The sequence below is a fragment of the Semicossyphus pulcher genome, unplaced genomic scaffold, assembly GCF_022749685.1.
Source record: "Semicossyphus pulcher isolate SPU_LCO1_2020_fin unplaced genomic scaffold, fSemPul1.0.p SCAF_10, whole genome shotgun sequence".
Taxonomy (NCBI): Eukaryota; Metazoa; Chordata; class Actinopteri; order Labriformes; family Labridae; genus Semicossyphus; species Semicossyphus pulcher.
Window position 1 is genome coordinate 572,501 of NW_027211604.1, and position 25,000 is coordinate 597,500.

Sequence of the window (25,000 nt, forward strand, 5' to 3'; positions counted from 1 at the left end):
GGAGGAGATGCCTTGGGAGGATTTTTACAAGGTAATGAAACAGAAGAAACATACCAGACACAATTTATTATATCAAGCAGAGCAAACAGGGCGGCTGTGGCTCAGTGGTAGAGTCAGTGTGAAGGTTGGTGGTTCGATCCCCAGCTCCCTCAGTCCACACGTCAAAGTGTCCTTGGGCCCCAAATTGCTCCCGGTGGCATAGTGAGGGTGATGACTGACTGACAGTTGGGCATGCAGCAGCCTCTGCCCTCGGTGTGTGAATGTGACATGTAGCGTAAAGCAGCGAGAGTGGTCGCAAAAACTACAAAAGAGCTTTATAAGAACTACAGTCCATTTAATGTCCGAGAACATGACTCTTTAACCAACGGCCTGTCTGTGTGTCTGCCTGTCTGTCTGCAGAGAACTGCCCGTCTGTCCTCTGGTGTCTCTACTTCAACATGGCCGACAGTTCGGGGGTGGAGGTCGAAGGTTACGATCTTCCTTCTAACGTGTACGTGTGCTCTGGACCGGACGCCGCTCTCGGACACGACCACGCCATCAGACAGGTGACACACACACACACACACACACACACACACACACCTGGCATAAACTCCAGGACAGGAAGTGATGTCAGCTGTGACATCAGTCTCATTATTAAAATATAAAGCAGCTTCAGTGCACACAAGAAAACTTAATTTTTATGTTTGTTAAAGCTGCAGCAGGTAGGCCTCTCAGCCTGTAACTACATGCAGCCCTGTGCTCGAGCTCGTAGGCTTTCTGAATGACCCAACATTGACTGTGGCACCATGTGTTGGCTGGTCGGCTTCCTCACAATGAGGCCACAGAGAACCCGTGTTAATGACACTTGGTCTGAGCGGTCGCTGTGTTCAACCGGCTCACCGCAGGGGCTACGTTTTATTTATGCTCTACACAAACGCCTGCCAGAGTAAGTCTGAGTCGAATGTGCTGTGACAAAAGAGATGCTGATTTTTTTTTATAGAAACCCACCTGTCACAACTCCAGCTTGGATCACTGGCAAATAACTAAAGTTATCTCAGACCCTTTGCAGACAGAGCAGGTCAGACCGACTCCTTATGTTCTTTAGAGAGAGAACCGACGTGAATCACCAGGAGCAGCACTTACACTTCCTTTAACAGGCAGAAACCTCGAGCAGAACCAGACTCATGTTGAACATCTGAAGAGACTGAACGGGCCGAGAGAGGGAGAGAGGGAGGAGCAGGATGGAGACAAGCAGACGACGACGACGACGACGACGACGACGACGACGACGACAACAACAACCTTATGGTTACAAAGCCAATTATAGCTGCAAGCAGCGATGAACGGGCCCTCGCACCCGTGTGCACTTCGGGGAGTGTCGCATGTCGGGGACGTGTTGCGCGTCGGGGTGCGTTGCAGTCGCAGAGCGACCTGCAGTCGCAGCCTGACGATCAAACACTAAACAGCGGAAAAGACTCTCGATTCTCCCGTGTTCCGGAGACAACGGCAAGTGTTGGCAACGCAGCGTAAAGTCTAAGTTAAGCGGACCGAAATGAGTCGCAGCCACAGTCTGTTTAACAGACACAAAACAGTAAAAATGTCTGTAAATTGTCAAGTTATTTAGACACGACATCAAGTGTAGACAGCACAGTGAGCGGAGGATGCACGTCACACGAGGCTTAGTGCCTCAAACCAGTAGGTGGCGCTCTGACCGAGACTGATTTATAACTCGTAGAAGTGTTCAGGAAGGGACTCGTATGAAACATATGAAGTTCCAGGCAGATAAGACCCTGAATGGTGGAAATACAGCAACTTCCTGTTTCATGGCGAGACATGCAACTTTGTCGAGCCGCCACGGCCACTCCCTTTGACCCAGGTCTCCTCTACCTGTACACCAAATTTGAAGTGGATCAGGTGAACGGTGTAGGAGGAGTTCATCCAAGTTTGACCCGTGAAAATGGCAAAAATTCCCCATTTTTTTCATATTCATCATAAAATTGTGGACTTCCTGTTGGGTTTGAGGTTTGGCTGTAAGAGACTTTTTTGAAAATGTGGACATGCTAAATATGCACACAAAATTCCATGCACCTAGATGAAAGAAACCTCTATGGGGACCCCTCGTTGAAAATTTTGAGGGGGCGCTACTGAGCCATTTTGGGCCCACGTTGGAGACCCATTAATTATCGAATTTTTCATCGCTTCTGAGAGGCCTGCACAGTTTGATTTGTTTGGAGGATTAACGGTACATGTGTAAAAAGACGATCATCCAGAAATCTTTTGACCGCTGGGTTGTCCTCTCTGTCACCGTCTGCTGTTTGCTTCGTTGTTCCTCTCGTTGTCCGACAGTAGAGAATCAGCCGTTAAATTCCACGATTGTTTGAGACTGTAATTCAGACTCTAAGCGTTACATTAACGCACACTGGACTTTCATTGTCTGTACTCTGCACTATTTTTAACTTTAACTTTATACTGTAAGCTTTTGTACTCACTAATATCCTGCACACCTGTACAGTTTTTAATCCCACCTGTTGTACATATTTTCTATTATACGTGTTGCTTTTTATATTTTTATTCTTATTGCCTCTTTTTTTTAATCTTATTCTATTTAAGTCTTTTACTTATTTTTATTCTGTTCTGTGTTCATTGTTCTGCACCAAAACCACCAAAACAAAGTCCTTGTATGTGTGAACCTACTTGGCAACAAACCTGATTCTGATTATTGAAATGAAATTAGGCCAAAATGTGAAAATGAACGAAACATCAGTCGGCTGAATTGTAGATAATTATTCAGCAGCAGAGTAGGCGGAGCTCACAGGCTGCAGTGGCATGTTGACATGTTGAGATATGAGCTCGCAGCCGTCTTTATCTGTGAGCAGCACTGTCAGACAGCAAAGATGGAAACGGTACAAATGTTGATGTTTTATTGCGTTGTTGTTTAATGCATACAGTAGGCTATAGACTGTCATCGTCATCGTGTTTTTAATGTGCGGTAAAAAAAACAATGTTTGGAGGCAACGTGATATAAGAGCCCAGTCCGAGTGAAGTGCACGGTTAGACTCGTGGAAGGAGTCATATCGGCACTTGACCACACATCTGTTGTTGCAGAGAACTAGTCGATATTCTTGAGCTTGCTTTTCACCGATGCCCTTACTGTGTTTACCTTTTCAGGACGCAGTCTCTGAGAAGTCTGTTTTGCCGGGCAGCTCGTATTGCTTGTCAAATTTTGAAAGCATTGACTTGCAGGTTTCTCCACTGTAAAAATGGATCTCCTCAACCAGAAGTTGTGTAACAGCAGCTAAGTTACTTTCACGGCTGTATTTGTCAACTCACGCAAAGGCTTCAGACACTCCTAACTGTCGGCTGGCACCGGCCTGTGCTGTCCCTTTTGAGGCTGCGCCGCGACTTTGTGCTGCAGCCATTTGTGCATCAATTGCGGGATGATGGGTATATGAGACCTCAAATTCCATGTATTTCTGCATTACACAGGGATCTTTCCGATGCAGATTTGCAGATTGCCTCTTCTAAATGTTCTTTTCATTTGGTTGAAAGCTGAAATGTTCCCAAATCGGTGACGTTACATTTGGTTTTGCGACCAGAGCAGCTGCCATTGTTAATGTTTCCCTCAAGAAAAGACTGAAACTCTGCATCACCGGCTGCCGACACAAAAAAGACACTCTTAACTCTTGTTTTCGTTATGAATTTATTAATCATTCAATACAGACGCATTGAAGTGTACAAACATGACATGAGAGCCTCATGAGCAAAAACAAAAAAAAACGTGAACATGGTCGTTATTGCGGTTGCTTTCCATTTGTCCATAACAAGGTATACTGTCCATACCCCAGTGAACCCCAGTGTACCCAAGTGAACCCCAGTGTACCCCAGTGTATCCAAGTGAACCCCAGTGAACCCCAGTGTAACCCAGTGTGCCCCAGTGAACCCCAGTGTACCCCAGTGAACCCCAGTGTGCCCAAGTGTGCCCAAGTGTGCCCCAGTGAGCCCCAGTGAACCCAGTGTGCCCCAGTGTGCCCCAGTGAACCCCAGTGAGCCCCAGTGTGCCCAAGTGTGCCCCAGTGTGCCCCAGTGTGCCCCAGTGAACCCCAGTGAACCCCAGTGTGCCCAAGTGAACCCAGTGTACCCCAGTGTGCCCAAGTGAACCCAGTGTACCCCAGTGAGCCCCAGTGCACCCCAGTGTAACCCAGTGTACCCCAGTGTAACCCAGTGTACCCCAGTGAACCCAAGTGTGCCCCAGTGAGCCCCAGTGTGCCCCAGTGTGCCCCAGTGAGCCCCAGTGAACCCAGTGTACCCCAGTGTGCCCAAGTGTGCCCCAGTGTGCCCCAGTGAGCCCCAGTGTGCCCCAGTGAGCCCCAGTGTGCCCCAGTGTGCCCCAGTGTGCCCCAGTGAGCCCCAGTGTGCCCCAGTGAGCCCCAGTGAGCCCCAGTGAACCCAGTGTACCCCAGTGTACCCCAGTGTACCCCAGTGAACCCCAGTGAACCCCAGTGTGCCCCAGTGAGCCCCAGTGAGCCCCAGTGAACCCCAGTGTGCCCCAGTGAACCCCAGTGTGCCCAAGTGAACCCAGTGTGCCCCAGTGAACCCCAGTGTACCCCAGTGTATCCAACAGTGGCGGCTGGTGATAAAAAATTTTGGGGGGGCGCAATTTACCTGCTGCTGAATTCACAAATGTATATGAAGCAGCACTTCTGTGTAATCGTAGTGTAAAATTATAGAATAACACAAACCTTTGGTGAAATGTCTTTACTTATGTTTCATCAGCAATGGATGCTATGGGTCTATAGTCCATGCATTTTTCCTCTCCCATGCCGATAGCCTAATGAATTTCATGCTTGGTTATCATTGTATGCATAAGGAAACTAAACTCATTAAATGAGCCACTGTGGAGAACCAATTTTGGTATAAACGCCAATCTGAAATTGTGAGTGAGACATGAGCATATTTTAAAAAATGAAGGCCTACTGAAGGCTAACACACCCCTGGCCAAACCCCTGAACCTGCTGAAACAAGACCAAGACCCTAGGCCTATAAATAGGCTACTTCAGCCTATTTGATCACTTTGTTAAAATTAAAATGTACCTGTCTTCATTAGGGACCTTCAAAAAAGGCTATAGCCAGGCATAGGCCACCAGAAGCTACAGTCCAACATATCAAGGAAAAGATTAAATATTTTTTCCTCTACCTGATTAATTGCACACAGAAAAGGGTCTAGTGTAGGTCCAGATTTATTCTTTTAAGTTTGTATGAAAAACCCAGCAAGATTATATAGGTAGACTGTACATCATCTAACCTATATTTGTAGTATTAATAACAGGCTGTATAAAAAGATGGACATGACAGCTCGCTAAAAGTGAAGCCAAAACCTCTCTATCGCCCCCTGCTGACTGGCTGCAGTATAGGTCATAAAGCACAGATCCATGTTAACAGGTGGGACATGGGTCAAACAATCAAAATACAAGTCAAATACATTTTTCTCAAACATGGTTTCTGTCATTATAGTTAGTTCTTATGCTGCTATGATCTGTTCAGGATTAGCAGAATAGAGGAGGAACGATGAGAGGAAATGTAACTAAAACAATGACTACAGCCATTGAAGTTTCCATATCTGTGAACGTCTGCTTCAGACCAACACAAAGAAGCTGTTCTGCTGTTAAATATGCTAACATGTGTGACCGTGAGGCCAAAACCTTTCTATTTTGGCCTCAATTTCACACAATGAGAGAAACGGGAGACGCGTCATCTATATATACAGTCATTGAGTAATAATAATAATAACAACATATAGGCTATAAATGGCATTTTTATCAAGCCAAAACTTGAACTTGAACAAAACTACTATCTACTGCCATCTCTGCTTAACAGAAACCTTACATTAGTGTTAGTAAACAAGACATAATATACAAACTAACTAATATATAACCAACATTTCCATAGCATTCCTCACAGTCCGATGGTATAAAACCCAAAAATCAGCCAGATACATCGGTCTAGTCCTCTGTCATAGCTAAGCAAAAAAACAAAACATTAAAATGACTCTATAAACAACACACTGTAATGTTGCCGAAACACTGGCCTCTATTGGAACATACATTTTGCCCTCCTTTCCTTCTGGCCTGCAAATCTGTCAATGACTTTCTGGTTAAAGTCAGTCATCTCAGTCACCAGACTATTCTCCATTGACAGCATGGCCAGAGCATTCAGCCTCTCCTGGGTCATGGTGTTTCTGAGAAAAGTTTGAATTCTTTTCAATGTTGAAAAGCACCTCTCAGCTTCCACCGTGGTCATGGGTGTGGTGATGAGGATCTTCAGGAGAGCGACAGTTTCTGAGAAGACTTCTTCAAGATTATTCTCCTTGAACAGCTGGAACAAGTCCACAGCACCACAACAGGCCTTGAACTCTTCTGTGCTGTAGATAAGACTCAGCTCGGTCTTCAGCTTGCTTCCATTGAGCATTGGGTAAGCCTTCAAGGTGTCTCTCAGTGCATCTTAAGGAAATGCCATCTTGTACTGTTCAAACCTGTCCCCCTGCAGCAAGGTGGCACTGACGAGGTGGTTTGTGAAAGAGAAGCGCTCCCTGCTGTGTCCCAGGATGGTATCACAGACCTACATAAAGAAAAAGAAAAAAAATTATGTAGAGATAAAAATAAAAAAAACACAATAATATTTTTTTTATCAAAAAGATTATTGTGTACATATTTTGTGAAAGCACCAAGTAGTAGTCATCCCTACAATATTGTCACAATATGAATATCGAGGTATTTGGTCAAAAATACTGTGATAGTTGATTATGTCCATATCGCCCAGTCCTAATGCAAATATATGTAGCAGGGACTACTAGAATCATCCTATTGGTGACTGTGAGCATCTAAGTGTTAAACCCTTTGTTCACATTGCCTTTACTTAAAACATACAATCAAATTTACTTATAAATAACAGGTTAGTTTCATCAAGACTATATCCATTTCTAATTGTTAGGCTTCCAGCTCTAAGTGTATACTAGTTTAACTACTTACAGTTACATCTCAAGGTTTTTGATTTAGGTCACAATGCACATACTTCATCTACACAAAGCAGGTAAAAAGTGGACCACAGAGATTCAAATAAAAACACTACGCTTCGGTGTAACATGGACTGTGACTGATTTCTACAGCATCACCTCACCTCTGCTGCGATCCTCTGGTGGTCCTCTGGACTGAGTGCCCGACGCCTCTTTGGTGGATGAGAGTCACTGCTTTGCTCAACCATGGAATGGAGAGAATTTCTGCCAAAGACAAAGACAATTTATTATAATAAAAGAGAGAGTGATGATAACACAAGAGAGAAAGCAACCTGCTGCTGAATTTGTAAATCCGGTCGGTCCGGTCCAAGCGCCTTTATCCTGTTTTTCTCTTCCAACGAACGTCTTGAGAAAGGGTGTTTTTGTAGAGAAATAACCGAATTTTCTTTGCTTTCGTTTACGGTTCCACTCGAAGATGCCATTTCTAAGTACGCTACCAAGCTAGCAAAAGAGCGGGGTAGCGGGGAAGTGACGGTGACGTTAGGCGTTGACGTAGCTGAACTTGACAGACAGTGTCGACATCCAATCACATTATATCACAAAACACAAAAACAATATCAATTCGCTGAAAATAAAAGTAGGAGTGTGCGGGGCGCAGAGAGCTGCGTCCTGTGTGAAATCTGAAGCAACCAATTAGAGAGTAGCCTCAGGTCAGCTGCTTGCCAAAAGTTGAAGGACTTACATACGCTCTCATATGGCCGGCGTCCCTCTCATATAAAGTACATGTATTCGCACAGAAATTAACTAAAATTAATTTTCTATTTAAAACGAAATTTTAAGGATTGCTGACAGTTGCTGACTGCTGACAGACTACTTGGTGCATTGTAGACATTATTTTTAATTTATAAGTATTTATACGTTTGTTTAACATGTAGTTGCTCGAGATGTTTTGATGGGGGCGGTGCCCAGGCGCCCCGCATTAAGGGGCCGCCGCTGGTATCCAAGTGAACCCAAGTGAACCACAGTGTGCTCAAGTGTACCCCAGTGTACCTAAGTGAACCCCAGTGAACCCAAGTGAACCTTAGTGTGCCCCAGTGTATCCCAGTGTATCCCAGTGTGCCCCAGTGTACCCAAGTGTACCTAAGTGAACCCAGTGTGCCCAAGTGTACCCAAGTGAACCCAGTGTGCCCAAGTGTACCCAAGTGAACCCAGTGTACCCAAGTGAACCCAGTGTACCCAAGTGAACCCAGTGTACCCAAGTGAACCCCAGTGTACCCCAGTGTACCCAAGTGTACCCCAGTGTACCCCAGTGAACCCCAGTGAACCCAGTGTACCCAAGTGAACCCCAGTGTACCCAAGTGAACCCTAGTGTACCCCAGTGTGCTATGCCCTATGACATGCATTGTAGCATACATTTATGATGTGCTACTTTGTGTTGCTTGTATTTTTGTGTGTTCTTTTTAGTATAACTTTGTCATATGTTTTACTCTGCTCTGTTTGTTGTTGTTCACGGGTCTGTTTGTGACTGACTGACTGACTGACTGACTGACGGTACTTTCGGAGCTGTAGAGAGAGAGTTGGGACTGGCTCTGGATACTTTGTTCGGGGAGGAGGCAGGGCTGCTCCTCCGCTGTCCTCACCTACGTCCGCAGCGCACACCTGCTTTTTAACAAGCTTTCATCGGCCTCATAAGGACAGTCCTTATAACACATCGCCCACAAAAGCACACGTTGACCTGATGCGGACAGACGCATACGAGGTTTAGACCTGGTCTTGTTAAACAAGCTGTTGGCACTGTTGCCATTGCACAGATACCAAGGACTGTTGGCTTTGTGTTTGTCATGACATCCATGGGAGTTTTATATTATATATATTTATGTCTCTGGGGGGACAAGATGGCGGCGATGTAGGAGGGTGTGTTTTTTTCACTCCGTCAGGTAACTCTGAGGTTTCGTGCTTCAACAACCAATTCAACCTTAAATATTCATACAAGGCAGCGCAGAAGTGTAAACTTTGGCAAACTGAACAAAAACTGCTTGAATGGGAAAAAGAAGAGGCAGAAAAGTGACAATGGAGGATGCTAACAGTGTTATGCCAGACATGCTAACTCTGCACGACACTGGTGCTAGCAACAACCTTGTAGCCATGCAAGATTGAAATGAAGTTAACGGACAAGAGCTAATAGAAGAAGGCGTTAACTGGTTCAAAGCTAACCCAGAAATCCATGCTAATGTCTTCGCGGCCCCACTTCCAGATACTCCTTTAAAACCGCCAACAAAGACGGTAAAGCCAGAGTGTCGTGAAAATGCTGAAATACCGAAAATTTGCTCTCTGGAAAACACAACGAAACTTTCAGAAACGTCTCCGCCATTGAAAGACAACAGAATCAACTTCAGAACAGATGGAGAAGTTAATGTCGACAATCCAACATCAGTGGAGATTTGTAAACTACAAGCACAAAATAAAACTCTTAAGGCAGATCTGAAGGAGGGGATCGACATCGTACATCGCGTCGGGCAACGTCGACAAGACGGCTCAAGCAGATCAACCATCGTTCTGTTTGCCATGCGACGACTTCGGGATGCTGTCTGGAGGGAGGCGAAAGGCTCAAAGTTCCTTCTTGACAACAAGCTGAGGATCACAGAAGCGCTGTCCCCAGAGGAGAAAGCAGAAGCTTTGGCCCTAAGTGAAGAAGGCAAGAGAAGAGGGGAAGAAAAAGAGGTAACGTGTTTCAGTGCTTTCTTCTCTAAGAAGACTGTTACAGGGACTCAAACCTTATCTCATTATCTTATCTAACTAAGCCACATCTTTATTTATGAGCTTTTTATATCTTCAACGGGACTTTATGAAGCTATTCTCATGGAAAAAGATTTGTCCTTCTCACTTTTCATTGTGACGATGGAAAACTACCTGAGTCCAACATAAAGGTCATATTTCTGAATGTTTGTTTAGAAAAGCAGAGAAATGTGTTTCTACCTCGAGAAATATTCTAGGCAGCATTTGTTTTCCAGAGGGTCTGAATGCTCGTTTTCACATATTCTTTCTCTTGTTGCCTTTTCTTCTTTTACTTACTACACAGAGACTGAAAGAATCAATTCCACTTTTAGTGGACGTACTTTGATCGGGCGCAGGTGTCCCAGTCCGTACTGCGGCTACAGCGGAAGCTACCTACTGGACCGATTCCAAAACGTTGTGTTCCAATGAGTCATTTCAACACAAATTTAATTCAAATGGGGTCCAGGTTTAAAAATACCGAACTTCTCCTTTAAGGAGAGGATCCTAGCTGAAACAGGATTTGTGAAAAGCGTCATATTAGCTGTGATATGAGACTCATCTTAGACTTGCTGTGCTGATGCAGTGAAATCTTAGTTTGTTTCGGGACTCCTAGAAGGCACACTTCTTACAGTCCCTCAAAGCATTTGGTTTTGGTAATAACTGTTGATATTGTCGGTATGTTTCACAAAGATATTAACTGCTCTGTTACAATCAACACATCTAAAAGATTTCAGACTAGCGTTGCCTTATTTCTCCTTTTTATTTGTTTCAGTCAGTGAATTATTGTAGGGAGTTAAAAACTGTCAGATGACACTTCACTTGGTTTAAAAGACAAGAACACGTTATCTAACTCGATTAATCGATTCTCCAAGTTTCACGTTGAATATGTGGAATTTTAACTCTGCATGATTGTGATGATTCTGTGATGGGAAACATCCCAGTGAAGTACACTGTTAAGTATTTGGGAATATTTATGACAAAGAATCTTATAGCCGACAACACCGACATTTGTCCCACAGGCTGAGAGGAGGCCTGGACAGATCTGTTTCAAACACTGAGGGCTTATCTCGCTGTGTACCCATCTCTATCTGTAGAAATGATTCAACCACACACGTAAACAGAGTTTGTCTAGATTTTATCTGGAAGAATAAATCGCATAAGCTTAAGAAATGTGTACTTTCCACTAGTGAAGCAGAAGGAGGTCTCAAAGATCCAGATTCAATTTGGTATTTTATCCCAAATCACATTTTCTTTTCTATTGACGTGTAATTTTTCACCAAACAGACTGCCGATCGAATTATCGAAATTCCATCAGCAAGCTCTTCTAGCCTGGAAGCTCAATGTGTTCACCTCGCTAAGCCTCTCTCTGGAACACCTGCGACATCCAGAAACAAGTCCTTATTTTTCCTAAATGGTTCCAGAGAGATAGAAATGTTAGCATGCTCTCCTGTGAACGATTCATGTCTGTTTTTTCCAATTCCCTTCAGAGAATTGAATTCATTAACTCGTGCTATCCCAGGTGGATTTGTTCAACTTCAGCTCAAGTTAAAGAGAATGAAATAACCTGTTAAATTAAACTAACAGACTTAAACCAGCTTTTAAAAGGAACAATAAAACTGTACCAAGTTTTTGGTCTAAAATTGAGAAAATAAGCTGGAAATAAGTTTTGTTTTTCAAATAAAATGTTACATAACGTAAACCCTGCTAACTGTCTTACTGCTAAATCCACAGAGGATGATAACAACCTTTTGTAAACATAATGAAGAAACACCTTATCTGTTTTTTGAATGTGAAATATCCGCTGCTAACTCTTATTATTCTCTATGCAAAGTTTTTCATTCACAAACGGAAATGTTCCAAATCAGTGCCTACATTTCCCACGTTTCTTTTGGAGCGGAAATCTTTATTTAAATCGATAAGCTTATTGGAGAACAAGAAGAGCGTTAGCTTGGGGAAATCTATGAACGCTTTTATCCCGACTCCTCCAACTGAATGCCCCTATGAATCTACACATGTACCCTTATGAATCTACACATGTACCCCTTATGTATCTACACATGTACCCCTATGAATCTGCACATGTACCCCTTATGTATCTGCACATGTACCCCTTATGTATCTGCACATGTACCCCTATGAATCTGCACATGTACCCCTATGAATCTACACATGTACCCTTATGAATCTACACATGTACCCCTTATGAATCTACACATGTACCCCTTATGTATCTACACATGTACCCCTATGAATCTACACATGTACCCCTTATGTATCTGCACATGTACCCCTATGAATCTGCACATGTACCCCTTATATTATAATTATAATAATTATTATATCTACCGAAAAGTTTCGTACTTGTTTGTAATTGTCAATAATCCATTTATGTATTATATTTATTATGTCCTTTATGATTTCCTTTTGTGTGTGCTGTTGTTGCAAACCAAATTGCCCCTTGGGGACAATAAAGATTTCCAATCCGAAAGTCGTGTTGATGAAACCAGATTGCTAGCTTTAATAGCAAATGCTAACATGCTAATGTTTAGCTTCTATATTGACTTTGTTCAACATATTAGTGTGTTAGCATGCTAACTGTAATAAGTACTAAACACAAGGTATATAATTTAAATGAAGTGCGTTTATAGATGTTTTAATATATTTGTGTTTATAAATATTGTACTTAATCTGCAGCACATCCACATAATATTAACTCTTTCATGTAGCAATAATAATAATAATTATAATGATATTAATATCTGCTCTGGTGTTCAGGCCGAGTCCATCTTCCAGAAGATTCTCCCAGAGGAGGAGTTCTGTCCTCCTGCTCCCAACCCTGAAGACATCATCTACGACGGAGACAACACCTCCTCCTCCACAGGAGAGGAGAAAAACGGAGCAGGAGAAGAGGAGGAAGACGGGGAGGAGGAGACACAGGAGGAGGTGTCAGAGGAGAAACAGGGTGAGGTGATGGAGGAGCAAACCTTTCAGACTGAGGAGTAACATATACAAACACTCAAACCTTCCACAGAACCTCCTGCAGTGCATTGTGGGTGAAAGTTGCCTTCAGTTGATCTTTATTATTTTTCTATCTTGTTTTTTTTCTGCTTCCTGTTTTATTTAAATGTAAACAGTTTTTTTCTGTGGAAACATTAAAGCTTCAGCGTGAACAAACCGCTCGTCTCCTCTCACTTCAACCTTTACAAACACGAAGTGGACCAGCAGGGGGGCAGTCCTCCTGCAGGTCCTCAGATCTCATGTAGGGCTGCTGTACAAACCCTCAAGCAACACACTACTCCTACCCACAATCCCCTGGGAGAGACCTGCTGCATGATGGGAAACTAAAGGGTAGTTATGGCCCACAGACACTCTAGCTGTGTCCCGTTTCAGGGGCTGCAGCCTTCGAAGGACGTATTTGAAGGCTGACTGAGTCACAGCGGTGCGTCGAGGGCTGTCCCAATTCGAAGGCTCCTTCAGATGTGGCCGACAGATATGTCCTCCGTTTGCTGGGCCCCGAAGGATCCATCAGGTGCATCCTTTGCTGCCCAAGGTATTCCAAGATTCATTGCACGCCGATTCAAACAAGATGGTGGACTTACACAGCCAAAAGAATAAACTTTAAAATGTAAATGTTTTTGGTTCCAACTCACTCGAATAGCTGTGCTACACGTTTACATTTTTTTTTAAATAATAGGTTGCTAGTTATGCTATGCTTAGCCCGCTAGCTACCTGTTGGTAGGCGACAGGAGTAGCGTTTGGTGACGCAAGGGTAAGTGCGGGAACAGCTGGTGATGCAAACAGGAAATCCTCCGTAGAGCAGACCGCCTCATTCAGTTCAGCTTTAACGTCTACACAGACCACGAGTGACTCCTCCCCCAAGGACCGCCTCCTCCCCCAAGGACCGCCTCCTCCGAAGGCTGCAGCCCCTGACCGGGACACAGCGTCTGATCCTTTTTAAGAGTGCTGGTTGATTAAAGTCTGTGTGTTGCTGCCTCCTGCTGGCAGACAGCCTGAACTGCAGCTACAGGAACATCAGTTATTACCAAACCTTAACACCTGAAATAACTTTCAAAATAAAAGCCCTTGAACACCAAATTATTAATTTAAAGGCATAATAAGTCGGATTTTCCTAGAAAAATCAAATATAGACTTTTACAAATATAATATGAATCATCACTTATTGGCCTTCTGGTGATGAAGAGCCCAGGAGGAGGGGCCCTACTTACCTCAACACATTTCATGTTTCTTATGACTGAGAAATAGTTTAGTTAAAGTGGTGAATGAACGGACACAGAAGAGAGGGAACTGTTAACACCTGGGCCCGTATTCATCAAGCTTCTTAGTGCAAGGAGTCGCTCCTCGTGACGAGCCAAGCATCGTGCACAAAGCATCTCAGCCCTTAAGAGAGCTCTCAAAGTGAGAAACGGTTAGCAGCAGTGAGGAGGACTTTCAAGAGTTTCTCAAGCAGAGGAGAAAATGGTGGACAGACGGAGAGACGGGAGACGTGCTCCACACGATGGCTGACAGTGAGCTGATCCAACGCTGCAGATTGGATCATGTTTGTGTTAGATCTCATTAGAGATGCGATCTCCCTCCCAACGAGATATCGCCACAAACAAAAGTGATCAATACATTAAGATATTTGGCAACGGGAAAAATGCAAAGTGCGACAGCGATGACTTGAGTCTGTCGCAGCTGTCAATCAGCAGGGTGATCACTATTTACTTGTAGCTCAAGTCGAACGTAAAACCATTTCAATACCTTAAAGAATGACGCACAGTTTATTCAACAGATGTTCATGATGACTGTCTGATTCTGACACCAAGTGGTAGCCCCTCCCACTTCAGAGGGCCGGACAGCCCCTCCTCCTCTTGGTTCTCCAGGCAGTGTCAACATGGTTGTGTGTGTGTGTTGGTGTTTGCCATGTCTTTCAATGTTAGAAAGTTAGAAAGTACTACTTACAAGATTTATGAGAACCTTTTGTTACATTATTTTATACCAAATGTTTGGTCAAGCATTATTTTGAAAGTTTTTTAATGTGCAAAACAGAATCTGATTTAAAGGCAGATTTATTGTGGAAAGCTTATTTCTTTGTCTGGAACCATGGCGACCACCACATCAGCTAATCACACGCTAAATAAATAAATGGACAATTGATTGCAATCTGTTTCCTGGTGGTTTGTGGCTCCAGTTGGAACCTTGAATCCCTCACACACAGCTTTAGTTGTGTCATACCTGGCAACAGAGTCGACCACACCTAAGACAGAAGTCTCCATCGCTTCCTGCTCAGAGCTTCTCAGAGCATTCCTACATCACTCCCTGCTAGAAGTTTAAGCTAAGAGCGTTAGCATGTTTGTGAGTACGGGCCCAGATCTTAGAGAGGCGTCACTGTGGCACCAAACCAAACCCTGTGCACATTTATACACACATCAGAAGGCGTTGATCTCTTCTGCTTAATTATTAATAATCATGTATTAGTGTTGATAACCCTGTTCAGGTGTGATTTGTTTCAGGTAAATACTTTTAAACTGATGAGTTTGTTTTTCTGAGCCAGTCGGTTCAGTTTAACACATTTCAGGTTTATTCACCTTCAAACCTTTCGTTGGTTTTGTGCAGCAGTCGACACACCTTCAGACAGACAGGAAACTGTCTCACCCTCTGTGTGGATAAACAGACACTTTCAGACAGACAGGATTTTAAAGTTTTTATTGTCAGAAAATCTTTGCTGCAGTTTACAGACGGCGACCGCGGCGACCGCCCTTCCTCCTGGTCGAGTCTGATGGGATCGGAGTGACGTCCTCTGAGAACACCAACGAAGGAGAAACAGGAAGTCAGAACACAAGAGCGTCCAGGCAGTCATCAGCTGATTGAATGTAAACACTGATTTTGTGTGTGTGCACGCGCGCTCTGACTCACCGATGCGTCCGATCTTCATGCCGGAGCGAGCCAGAGCTCTGAGAGCGGACTGAGCTCCAGGCCCAGGAGTCTTTGTCCTGACACACAAACAACACGTTAACGTCTCACTGTTCCTGACACACAAACACGTTAACGTCTCACTGTTCCTGACACAAACAACACGTTAACGTCTCACTGTTCCTGACACACAAACACGTTAACGTCTCACTGTTCCTGACACACAAACACGTTAACGTCTCACTGTTCCTGACACACAAACACGTTAACGTCTCACTGTTCCTGACACACAAACACGTTAACGTCTCACTGTTCCCGACACAAACAACACGTTAACGTCTCACTGTTCCTGACACACAAACACGTTAACGTCTCACTGTTCCTGACACACAAACACGTTAACGTCTCACTGTTCACCAGGGCTCAACGACCCAGAGAAAAAAAGGGAAAGATAATTTATAAATCATTATTCTCATTTGAATTGAAACACTTAAAGTGCGGTTATGCTGCGTTTCTGTGCCTGCGCCTCCTTCCATTAATTGTTCAGCCCTACCGTTGAAACAAGTGACAGGTGTTCAGGCAGGTGTGTGTTACCTGTTGCCCCCGGTGGCCCTCAGCTTGATGTGCAGCGCAGTGATCCCAAGCTCTTTGCAGCGCTGAGCTACGTCCTGAGCGGCCAACATGGCGGCGTAAGGAGACGACTCGTCTCTGTCGGCCTTCACCTTCATCCCACCGGTCACACGGCAGATCGTCTCCCTGGAAACACAGCAGCCAATCAGCGAGCAGAAACAAACACTTCCCCTCTACAAAATAAATCACATTCCTCGTGGCTGCGAAAACTTTGATTCATTTGTTTTCTTGAACACAGGTGTTGAGTTCAGGAGCATTAAGATTTGATTTCAAACAGGAAGTAGATTCACTTTCAGAATAAAGTCTTTAACTGTCTGCCTAAATAATCTCTCAGCATTTTTAAGCTTTAACGAGCTCCACCAGCAGCTCGAGCTCACTGAAGAGCAGGAGGCAGTGAGACCTTTACCTGGGTATATAAGAGTGCTCCTGAATGTGTGTGTGTGTGTGTGTGAGACTTACTTCCCAGAGAGGTCGGTGACGTGGACGAAGGTGTCATTGAAGGAGGCGAAGATGTGACAAACTCCAAACACGTTTTCTCCTTCAGCCACCTGAGGACCCAGGCTGATGACCTGCTCCTCCTTCTTCTCCTTCCCTTTACGAGGAGCCATCGTCTGAGGAGGAGCAGGAGGAGTTAGACACATGTAATTCATCACACATGATGTTCAGCTCGGCAGAAACCTCCCTGAGGATCTGACTAAGCCTGAGTCCAGTCTCTGAATCCAACACGAGACAGACAGGCACCTGTATCACCCTCTGAATGTCACATGACTGCTGGATGAAGAGGAAAGTAGCTTTAGACGATCCCCGATGCTGCTGTCAAACAGCCTCACAGTTCAGACCAGCTGATCCTCAGAGTTCAGACCGACATGAAGAGGCTCGTCATGAAGCTCTGACAGACGTTACATTAAATACATTCAGCTGAACACAAGGACGACTGTATCAGACCCTGCAGAGCCACACACACACACACACACTCTGTTCTAAGCGCCAGTGAAGCTCTTTCACAGGCTCGTCCAGGACTGGCACACTGACCCCAGCTGGTTGTGACCTTCAGTAAAGTGAAGCTCTTCTGTCCAGACCTCAGACCAGCTGATGCTCTCACGTGTTAGAATACATACAGAGCTCAGGGAGGCAACAAACAGGTCTGTTTAAACTCTGCAGGCCAATGCTAATGTTAGCTTCACCTGCACTGTTGTCAAACTGATTTTCATCATTAACACAACCGCTCTGCCCTCCTGGTGTATGCACACAGTAAGCTCATGGACCTGTCCGGTAATGGAACCACCAGTTCAACATGATCACATGGTGGCTAGTGCTCCGGCTAACGTGCATGCTAACAGGCTGAAGTCGGTGCACATACATACACGGGGAGACAGCTGACGGTATCAATACCGAAGTCTGGTATTAAACGTAAATAACGAATCATTAACCTGTGAAGAAATTAATTCATTCTGATAAGCTACATGCTAGCATTAGCCTGTTAGCTCTTCCTAACCAACGTAGTCTCACCTGTACAGTTTTAGCCGCTTTTACTTCTCAATGTTTAACTCAGCCCAGCGTTCCGAACTATCAGTAATAAATTACTTTACTCATTATATGTTGACTCCCGCTCCCGGAGTCTCCGCTCGGAGCTAAAATGGCGACATGTTGCAGCAGCTCGTACTCAGACACACACACAGGAACTCGACAGAAAAACGTCTGAAAACCGACATTTAGTTTCACACAAAGAATCAATTTCACCGCGAACAGAAACAAACAGAACCACAGATTCACCAGAAAGACATTAAAAGATCGGATGTTCACCTAAAAAGCAGATTAAAGTTGGATTAAACGGCGAGGAGAACCCACCTCAGTGTGTCTCTATACGAAGCAGAAACAAGAAAGGAAAGAACTTCCGCTTCCGGGGCCAAAGTTGAGGAGTTCCAGCGCGGGAACGAGCTGTTGCCGCCGCCACGTGGTTTTTAGACGAAACACAGATTTTTATCTCAAATGTTTCTATTTAACGTGTAAAATTATTATTATCATTATTATTATTGTTATTAGTAGTAGTAGTAGTATTTTGTTAGTCATCTAACGCTTTGCATTTTTGTTTTATAAATTGTTAATATACGTATAAATCAATCACCACATGAGCAACATGTTTTTTCAATATTATCTTTTTTATGAAACAGTCGAGTGAACGAAGAATTTTGCCACTAAAACAAACATTTATGCAAATTAAAGTTTTCAGTATCAGTGAGGGGGCCTGTACGAAGCGAGTTCAGCAGACCCAGGCTCTCTTCTCCTGATCTGCTGCTCTTAATCTGACGAAGGAGATCGCGCTGAGCGGTCACATGATGCAGGTTATCAACTCGATAAGTCAACCCAGGGTTCCTCTGAGCGCGCTCACATTAAAGGGCCGTTGTTTGGAGCAAACGACCACGGCGATCTAAACACGGCGAGTCTGCCGTCAGCTGATCGGCATATTTTGCAAACTCAGAGCAAACTGTGATTTCAGAAATAGATGAAGAAGTTTCACAGAATCCAGACTGACATCACTCAGCTGCAGCTGCAGGACGGATAAAAATCTAATAACATCACTGCTCCATCATTAGAGCACCATTTATTTATTATAACACTCGTGTGTTACATCAGATTAATATGCTGCACAGATGTATTTTTGTTAGTGGCAGATTCAGAGCTTCTTCTCTCAGCCATATCAAACAGACCCATGAAGCAAATATAAAATAAAAGCACAATTTAAAGCTGTACGAATGCTTACTGTCGTATCTTATAAGAACAAAAGTACTTCAGGCTTCAGTGTGTTTATCAGTCTCTGTTGTAGATGTACATCAGTAGAGCTCGATGAATATCTGTCATGAATATATTTTAAAAACTCCTACGGTAAACAGGAAGTGTTTCACCGCTCTCTCTCTCCTTCCTCCCTCTCACCATCAGCTCACAGAGCTCCTAAATCAAGAGACCTGATTGGTCAGTGGGTGGTGTTTAGTTCAGGTTGATCTCTTATCTCGGACATCACCTGCTCCGGAGCAGGTCAGGTGTTCAGCATAAGTTACCATGGTGATCTATCCCGGTAAGAAGTGAACCAGCTTCGTAGTACTGAAGGGTAGTTAACCCTGAAGGTACCTCGATAACACCTGATCCTGCTTCGTAGTGTACCCCCTGCACGCCTCAGGGTCCTGGAGGTGTACAGTAACAACTTTCTAAAATCAAACATGATCTCTAAATAAATACAATATATAATATTATGGTTTATAATGTGTATATATAAATCACAGTAACAGATTTAATCTTTATATTTCAAGAACACGATGTGTGGCTGTGTCTTTACAGGTTTCATATTCGTGTTACATGAAGTCTCTGAGGCCTCCACACAGGAAGTTATACGAGTTTAAATCAGACCAATCAGACGTCAGCGTTTGACCACCTCAGTTTATTTACAGAAACACTTTAAACATGATGCAGAAGAAGAAGAAGAAATACTCCAAAAACTACAAAAAAATATTAAAAACACACGCACACACACACACTCTCTCTCTCTCTCTCTCTCTCTCTCTCGCTCTCTCTCTCTCTCTCTCTCACACACACACACACACACACACACACACACACACGATCACACAGGTACACACTGAGCATGCAGCTTCAGGTAACACAGTACAGTACAATATCCATCATAGAAAAGCTGAGTGGACGTGAGGAGCTGATTATCCATTATTGATTCTGCAGAGCATGATCATGATGGACAGGAAGCAGGGAGGAGTCTCTTTGACCTTTGACCTTTGGACTTATTCTTACAACAATGAAAACATAATTATTTGAAATATCCAGAAATGTAAACATGGTTCTTTTTTGTTGGATATTTACTTGATAAATTATTTATGTTTTCATTTAGTTAATAATCAATAATCAATAATCTGAGAAACTTCAGAATAAAGTTCAGTCAGATTCAAAGCTTTAGTTTCAAAATAAGACAAAGTTTCCGATCAGATCAGAAAGTTTGGTTGGTGCCTGACTTCATGTCTGTTAGTTCACAGATAAACACCTGCTCATGTTTGAAGCAGATTTCTCTTCCACTGATTGGTACAGATTTCATCTGATTTATGAAACAATCAAACATTTGTCTGAGTTCATATTTCTGTGACTATCTAAAGATCTAAACATTTTAATTAATAACTCATTAATAGTGTTTTCTGTGGCTGGTCCGAACTGTAACAGACATGTTGAGGGAATGTTAGCTCAGTGGCTAATGTTAGCATAATTCATTCTCACAGACGTCAGTTTCAAGAGCTTGTTTTAGTTCTTTTTTATTTCATGAAGCTCAAAACCTGAACCTTTGGACTGTGACAGTTTGTTAGCTTGTTAGCTTGTAGCAGGGTACGTGATTATTTATGTCTGCGAACACGTTTTAAACTGATTTAAACTAAAATAATACAAGTAGTGAACATAAAACTAAAGATTTCATCAGTTCATCATTACTAGCATTTGTTAGCAACTAATTAGCATGTTAGGTAGTTGAGAACCTGTAATCCTGTAGCTAAAGGACCAGCTAATGATTGCTAACAATGCTAATAGTTTCTGTGGCGTCTGAAGCTCCTCCTCCTGTTTCCTGTCACATGGTTAATAAAACGAGCTCAAAGTGCTGCAGTTTGAAAACAGAGACTACCAACCGCTCGTTAGCTTAGCATCAGGTGAAAACATGAAATAGTCTGTCTGAGCAGATAAAAAGAGCACGACTGAACCTTAGTCTGATGGTGAGAGGTTGGATGTCACTGCTTTGTGTTGATGAGGATAAATATGAAGCAGCCACACCCACTGAACATCTGGTAAAAACATCGTAGCTTCTGTTCATAGAATAACGTGAAATCTGCGTTAAGATGAATTCTTCAGTTTCAAGCTTAAACACCAAAAGAGTTTTTAAAAAATGACATCTCAGATATTTGCAGGCAGCGTCTCAAAGACTTCCACCTCCGAAAAATCAAACTTTCAAGTGTCGTAAAGGTCAAAGTGGAGGTTTAGAAAACACACGAGTCTAGAAAACAGCCATTCAGTCTGCACGCGCCATTCAGCATCCCGACTGTGTTCACACCCAGAGGCTGAGAGACTCTGAACCGGATCAATGTTCACACCCAGAGGCTGAGAGACTCTGAACCAGATCAACGTTCACACCCAGAGGCTGAGAGACTCTGAACCAGATCAACGTTCACACCCAGAGGCCGAGAGACTCTGAACCAGATCAACGTTCACACCCAGAGGCTGAGAGACTCTGAACCAGATCAACGTTCACACCCAGAGGCTGAGAGACTCTGAACCGGATCAACGTTCACACCCAGAGGCTGAGAGAGAGACTCTGAACCGGATCAACGTTCACACCCAGAGGCCGAGAGACTCTGAACCAGATCAACGTTCACACCCAGAGGCCGAGAGACTCTGAACCAGATCAAAGTTCACACCCAGAGGCCGAGAGACTCTGAACCAGATCAAAGTTCACACCCAGAGGCTGAGAGAGAGACTCTGAACCAGATCAACGTTCACACCCAGAGGCTGAGAGACTCTGAACCAGATCAACGTTCACACCCAGAGGCTGAGAGAGACTCTGAACCAGATCAACGTTCACACCCAGAGGCTGAGAGACTCTGAACCAGATCAAAGTTCACACCCAGAGGCCGAGAGACTCTGAACCGGATCAACGTTCACACCCAGAGGCCGAGAGACTCTGAACCAGATCAACGTTCACACCCAGAGGCTGAGAGAGAGACTCTGAACCAGATCAACGTTCACACCCAGAGGCTGAGAGACTCTGAACCGGATCAACGTTCACACCCAGAGGCCGAGAGACTCTGAACCAGATCAACGTTCACACCCAGAGGCCGAGAGACTCTGAACCGGATCAACGTTCACACCCAGAGGCTGAGAGACTCTGAACCGGATCAACGTTCACACCCAGAGGCCGAGAGACTCTGAACCAGATCAACGTTCACACCCAGAGGCTGAGAGAGACTCTGAACCGGATCAACGTTCACACTCAGGGAAATCACTCACTTTAATGTGTAAATCTGGTCTGACTCTTACACAGGAGATATTTGACTTGTTAAAGTAGAACTGTGTTCGTGATGAGAAGGAACATCAGACAGGAAGTTATTGATTCCTCCTGTTTACTGAATCTTTTTCTTTAACTTGTTCAAACGTCTGCTGGGAAGAACACGTTTAGCTTACAGAAGAAGTTCTACATTTTTCTGAGGTTAGGGTCCATTCCAGGTTTGGCAGTGTGTACCAGGCTCCGCCCCCTGGGGTTGCCCAGTAATATGTGGGGTTCTCCTTTAATATGTGACATCTAAAGGTGCTTTTCGACCAATAGTTCCTGGAACTTTTAGTTCCAGGAATAAAAGTTAGTTTAGCAATAAAAGTAAATGCACTACAACATGGCAGGTGAAATAAAATGCTGCGAGTACTCGACCAATCAGTACTTCCCCCCCCGATCAGGGACTTTTCAGGGGGTGAATTATTATTTAGACCCTGGTTCCTGCAACCGAAACGCACCAGGGGAATGTTACTGCTGTCGAAAAGCACCTAAAGAGTCCCATGTTTGTCTTCTATGAAGTCCCGAAGTCAAAGGTCAACTGGAGACATCCTGAAGTTGGAGATCCCTGAGTGTTTCTGAGCCGGGATGCCAAATGGCACCGAGATGTCAAGTAAAATAAAGGCAGCGGCGCTGCGGCGAACACATTCAGCGGTTGCTAAGGGAACTCGTGTCACACGCTACACTGCATATCATACTAACAACGTAATAAAGCTAATAAAACACAATGTTATCTCTACAGGTGATTCACACAAGGCTAGCACTGCATGTCTGATTCAACATTAAAAAGCTTTAATATACAAACGGCATATCTAGAATAATAATAATAATATTAATGATGTCGTCATCATAAGAATCTGATTGTACAAAGTTCTACATTCTCCGACGGTAAAAAGCTGCTGAAGCCTCCCAGACGAACACAACCTCAAAAGTCAGAATATCAAAGACGGCGCCGCTGGTGTTTTGTTAGCTCGCGGCTAGCAGACACCACAGCTCCCGGTGAGGAATGCTAACAAAGCTAACAATTCCAGGCCAAGTCACCGGAGCGCTGAAAACAACATGGCAGCCGCGAACGCCAAACGCAGCAGAGACCGAAGCTGAAGAACACAAAACACAAGTGGTGCATGCAGAGAACCACGAGGTCTGTACAGAACGTAAACACCATCACTGCAGAGGAAGGAACACAAGATCTCCATTCAGAAGTCCATTCAAAAACCCAACGATTCTACTCGCTGCCGTGGCACCCAAACCTCACATCTCCTGGAAAAGAAGTCACCAACAAACTGCTGAAACAGCGACTCTGTGGGCGGGGCCATCTGTCACATCAGAGATGGACTTTTATTTTGAAATGTTAAAAATTAGACTCATTAAGGCTCCAAACAAACAAACAGAGATATGAGGTTTCACATGCGACCACAACAACACAACGGGGAACGCCAGAGTCCGAGTGTCGTACGGAGGCTCAGAGGAGGCAGAACACTGATCCTCTCATGTGAAACTAAAGAAATATTTCAACCTTTAACCTTTGCTGATGATGTCACAAACGGGCAAACAAAAATGATTATGTGATTAGTAATTATATACATAATAAGTTTACTTTATTGTTATTGTTACAGATTCTGAATAAAGTTTTTGTTCATCTGTTTTTAATAAACATTATTTCTCCGTATTTAAATCTAAAAATCTAAAATGGATTTTATTCATAAATGTAAAATGTTTGTTATTTTAAAAATGATATTTATATTTGAGTTTAGTTGTTGCTTTGGTCCCCTCTGGGACTCCGTACAGATGAGTTTATGTGGTAATTGGTCCCAGAAAACAGATGATGTGTGATATCTGTGGTTCTGATTGGCTCATCACTGATGAACACTTTCAGGGGGAGCTGATGGAAGATCTCAGGAGGGAGAGCGGAGGAAGCCTGACGAGCTCTGAGCCCGATGGAAGAAAGAACTCTCGTCCTAACATCTCCTGAACGCCTCGTTCTCACTATCGGATTAAATTATTACATTATCATTATTACATTATTATTACATTATCATTATTACATCAGTAGACCCAAACATCAGCAGAGATGAATGTCCTGATTCAACCTGTCCTTCGACTACAAACATGATTTTATCATTATAATATATTAAACTTAAAATAATAATGATAACATAATAATAACTATAATGATGAAGATCTGATGATAGATTACAGACTGAAGTGTACAGCAGCTCTGGGTTGTGATCAGAGATAATGGGTCTAATAATGACAAACAGTACACACGATGGTATAAAGTTAACTGTCAGGTGGAAACCTTGTATCCCCCACACAGAGGTGTTACTGCATATGAATGAGTCAGTCCTCTGGGGATAATGTCATATGTCATGTGATACCGAGGGTCTCAAACATGTACTAACAATGAGTTCATAAGTGGATAAGCTCTAAAATAGATCTTAATTATTAATGACAGGAAGTTAAATATAGACATTAATGTTAATAAACAGCTGATTATGACCTAAAGCTAATCCAGAGCTAATTAGCTTATTATAAATAAATAAGGGTATTTTAAGGGCTTGTTGTTTGACACTGAGGTCAGCTGTGAGGAGGCGGACCTGTCAATCATCATG

The 25,000-nt window shown here is 43.5% G+C and overlaps 3 protein-coding genes across 5 annotated transcripts in view; 1 reads left to right on the forward strand and 2 right to left on the reverse strand.

Moving 5' to 3' along the window:
- Window positions 1-12,934, forward strand: part of chm (CHM Rab escort protein) — a 31,522-nt gene extending 18,588 nt beyond the window's left edge. The window contains exons 16-17 of the mRNA XM_069667783.1: window positions 400-545; window positions 12,542-12,934. Coding sequence (XP_069523884.1) covers window positions 400-545; window positions 12,542-12,769 — 374 coding nt within the window. The 3' untranslated portion in view covers window positions 12,770-12,934. The remainder of the gene's footprint in view (window positions 1-399; window positions 546-12,541) is intronic.
- A 2,523-nt stretch (window positions 12,935-15,457) lies between these two features.
- Window positions 15,458-18,221, reverse strand: rps14 (ribosomal protein S14). 2 transcript variants are annotated; one of them, XM_069677599.1, is made up of 5 exons: window positions 18,158-18,221; window positions 16,769-16,920; window positions 16,274-16,435; window positions 15,683-15,759; window positions 15,458-15,566 (listed from the first exon to the last, which is right to left on the reverse strand). In XM_069677599.1, exons 2-5 carry the CDS (start codon window positions 16,915-16,917, stop codon window positions 15,499-15,501), a joined length of 456 nt encoding a protein of 151 aa, XP_069533700.1. In that variant the 5' UTR covers window positions 16,918-16,920; window positions 18,158-18,221; the 3' UTR covers window positions 15,458-15,498. The 2 variants fall into 2 exon arrangements, with proteins under 2 accessions (XP_069533700.1, XP_069533709.1); XM_069677608.1 differs by having other exon boundaries at window positions 18,113-18,184.
- Window positions 18,222-19,721: 1,500 nt separating this feature from the next.
- The window catches only part of camk2a (calcium/calmodulin-dependent protein kinase II alpha), a 28,144-nt gene continuing 22,865 nt past the window's right edge, over window positions 19,722-25,000 (reverse strand). For both annotated transcript variants that reach the window (XM_069666955.1, XM_069666964.1), the window contains exon 18: window positions 19,722-25,000. This exon is cut by the window's right edge and continues 301 nt beyond it. The gene's annotated coding sequence lies outside the window, so the exon portion shown is untranslated.

Excerpts from the sequence above, each read along its gene's own strand:
- rps14 (XM_069677599.1), bottom strand. The coding sequence starts at position 16,917 with ATGGCTCCTCGTAAAGGGAAGGAGAAGAAGGAGGAGCAGGTCATCAGC. Across the intron at positions 16,436-16,768 it reads GTCACCGACCTCTCTGGGAA|GGAGACGATCTGCCGTGTGA; the intron begins GTAAGTCTCACA and ends CTGTGTTTCCAG. Across the intron at positions 15,567-15,682 it reads CATGAAGATCGGACGCATCG|AGGACGTCACTCCGATCCCA; the intron begins GTGAGTCAGAGC and ends TGGTGTTCTCAG.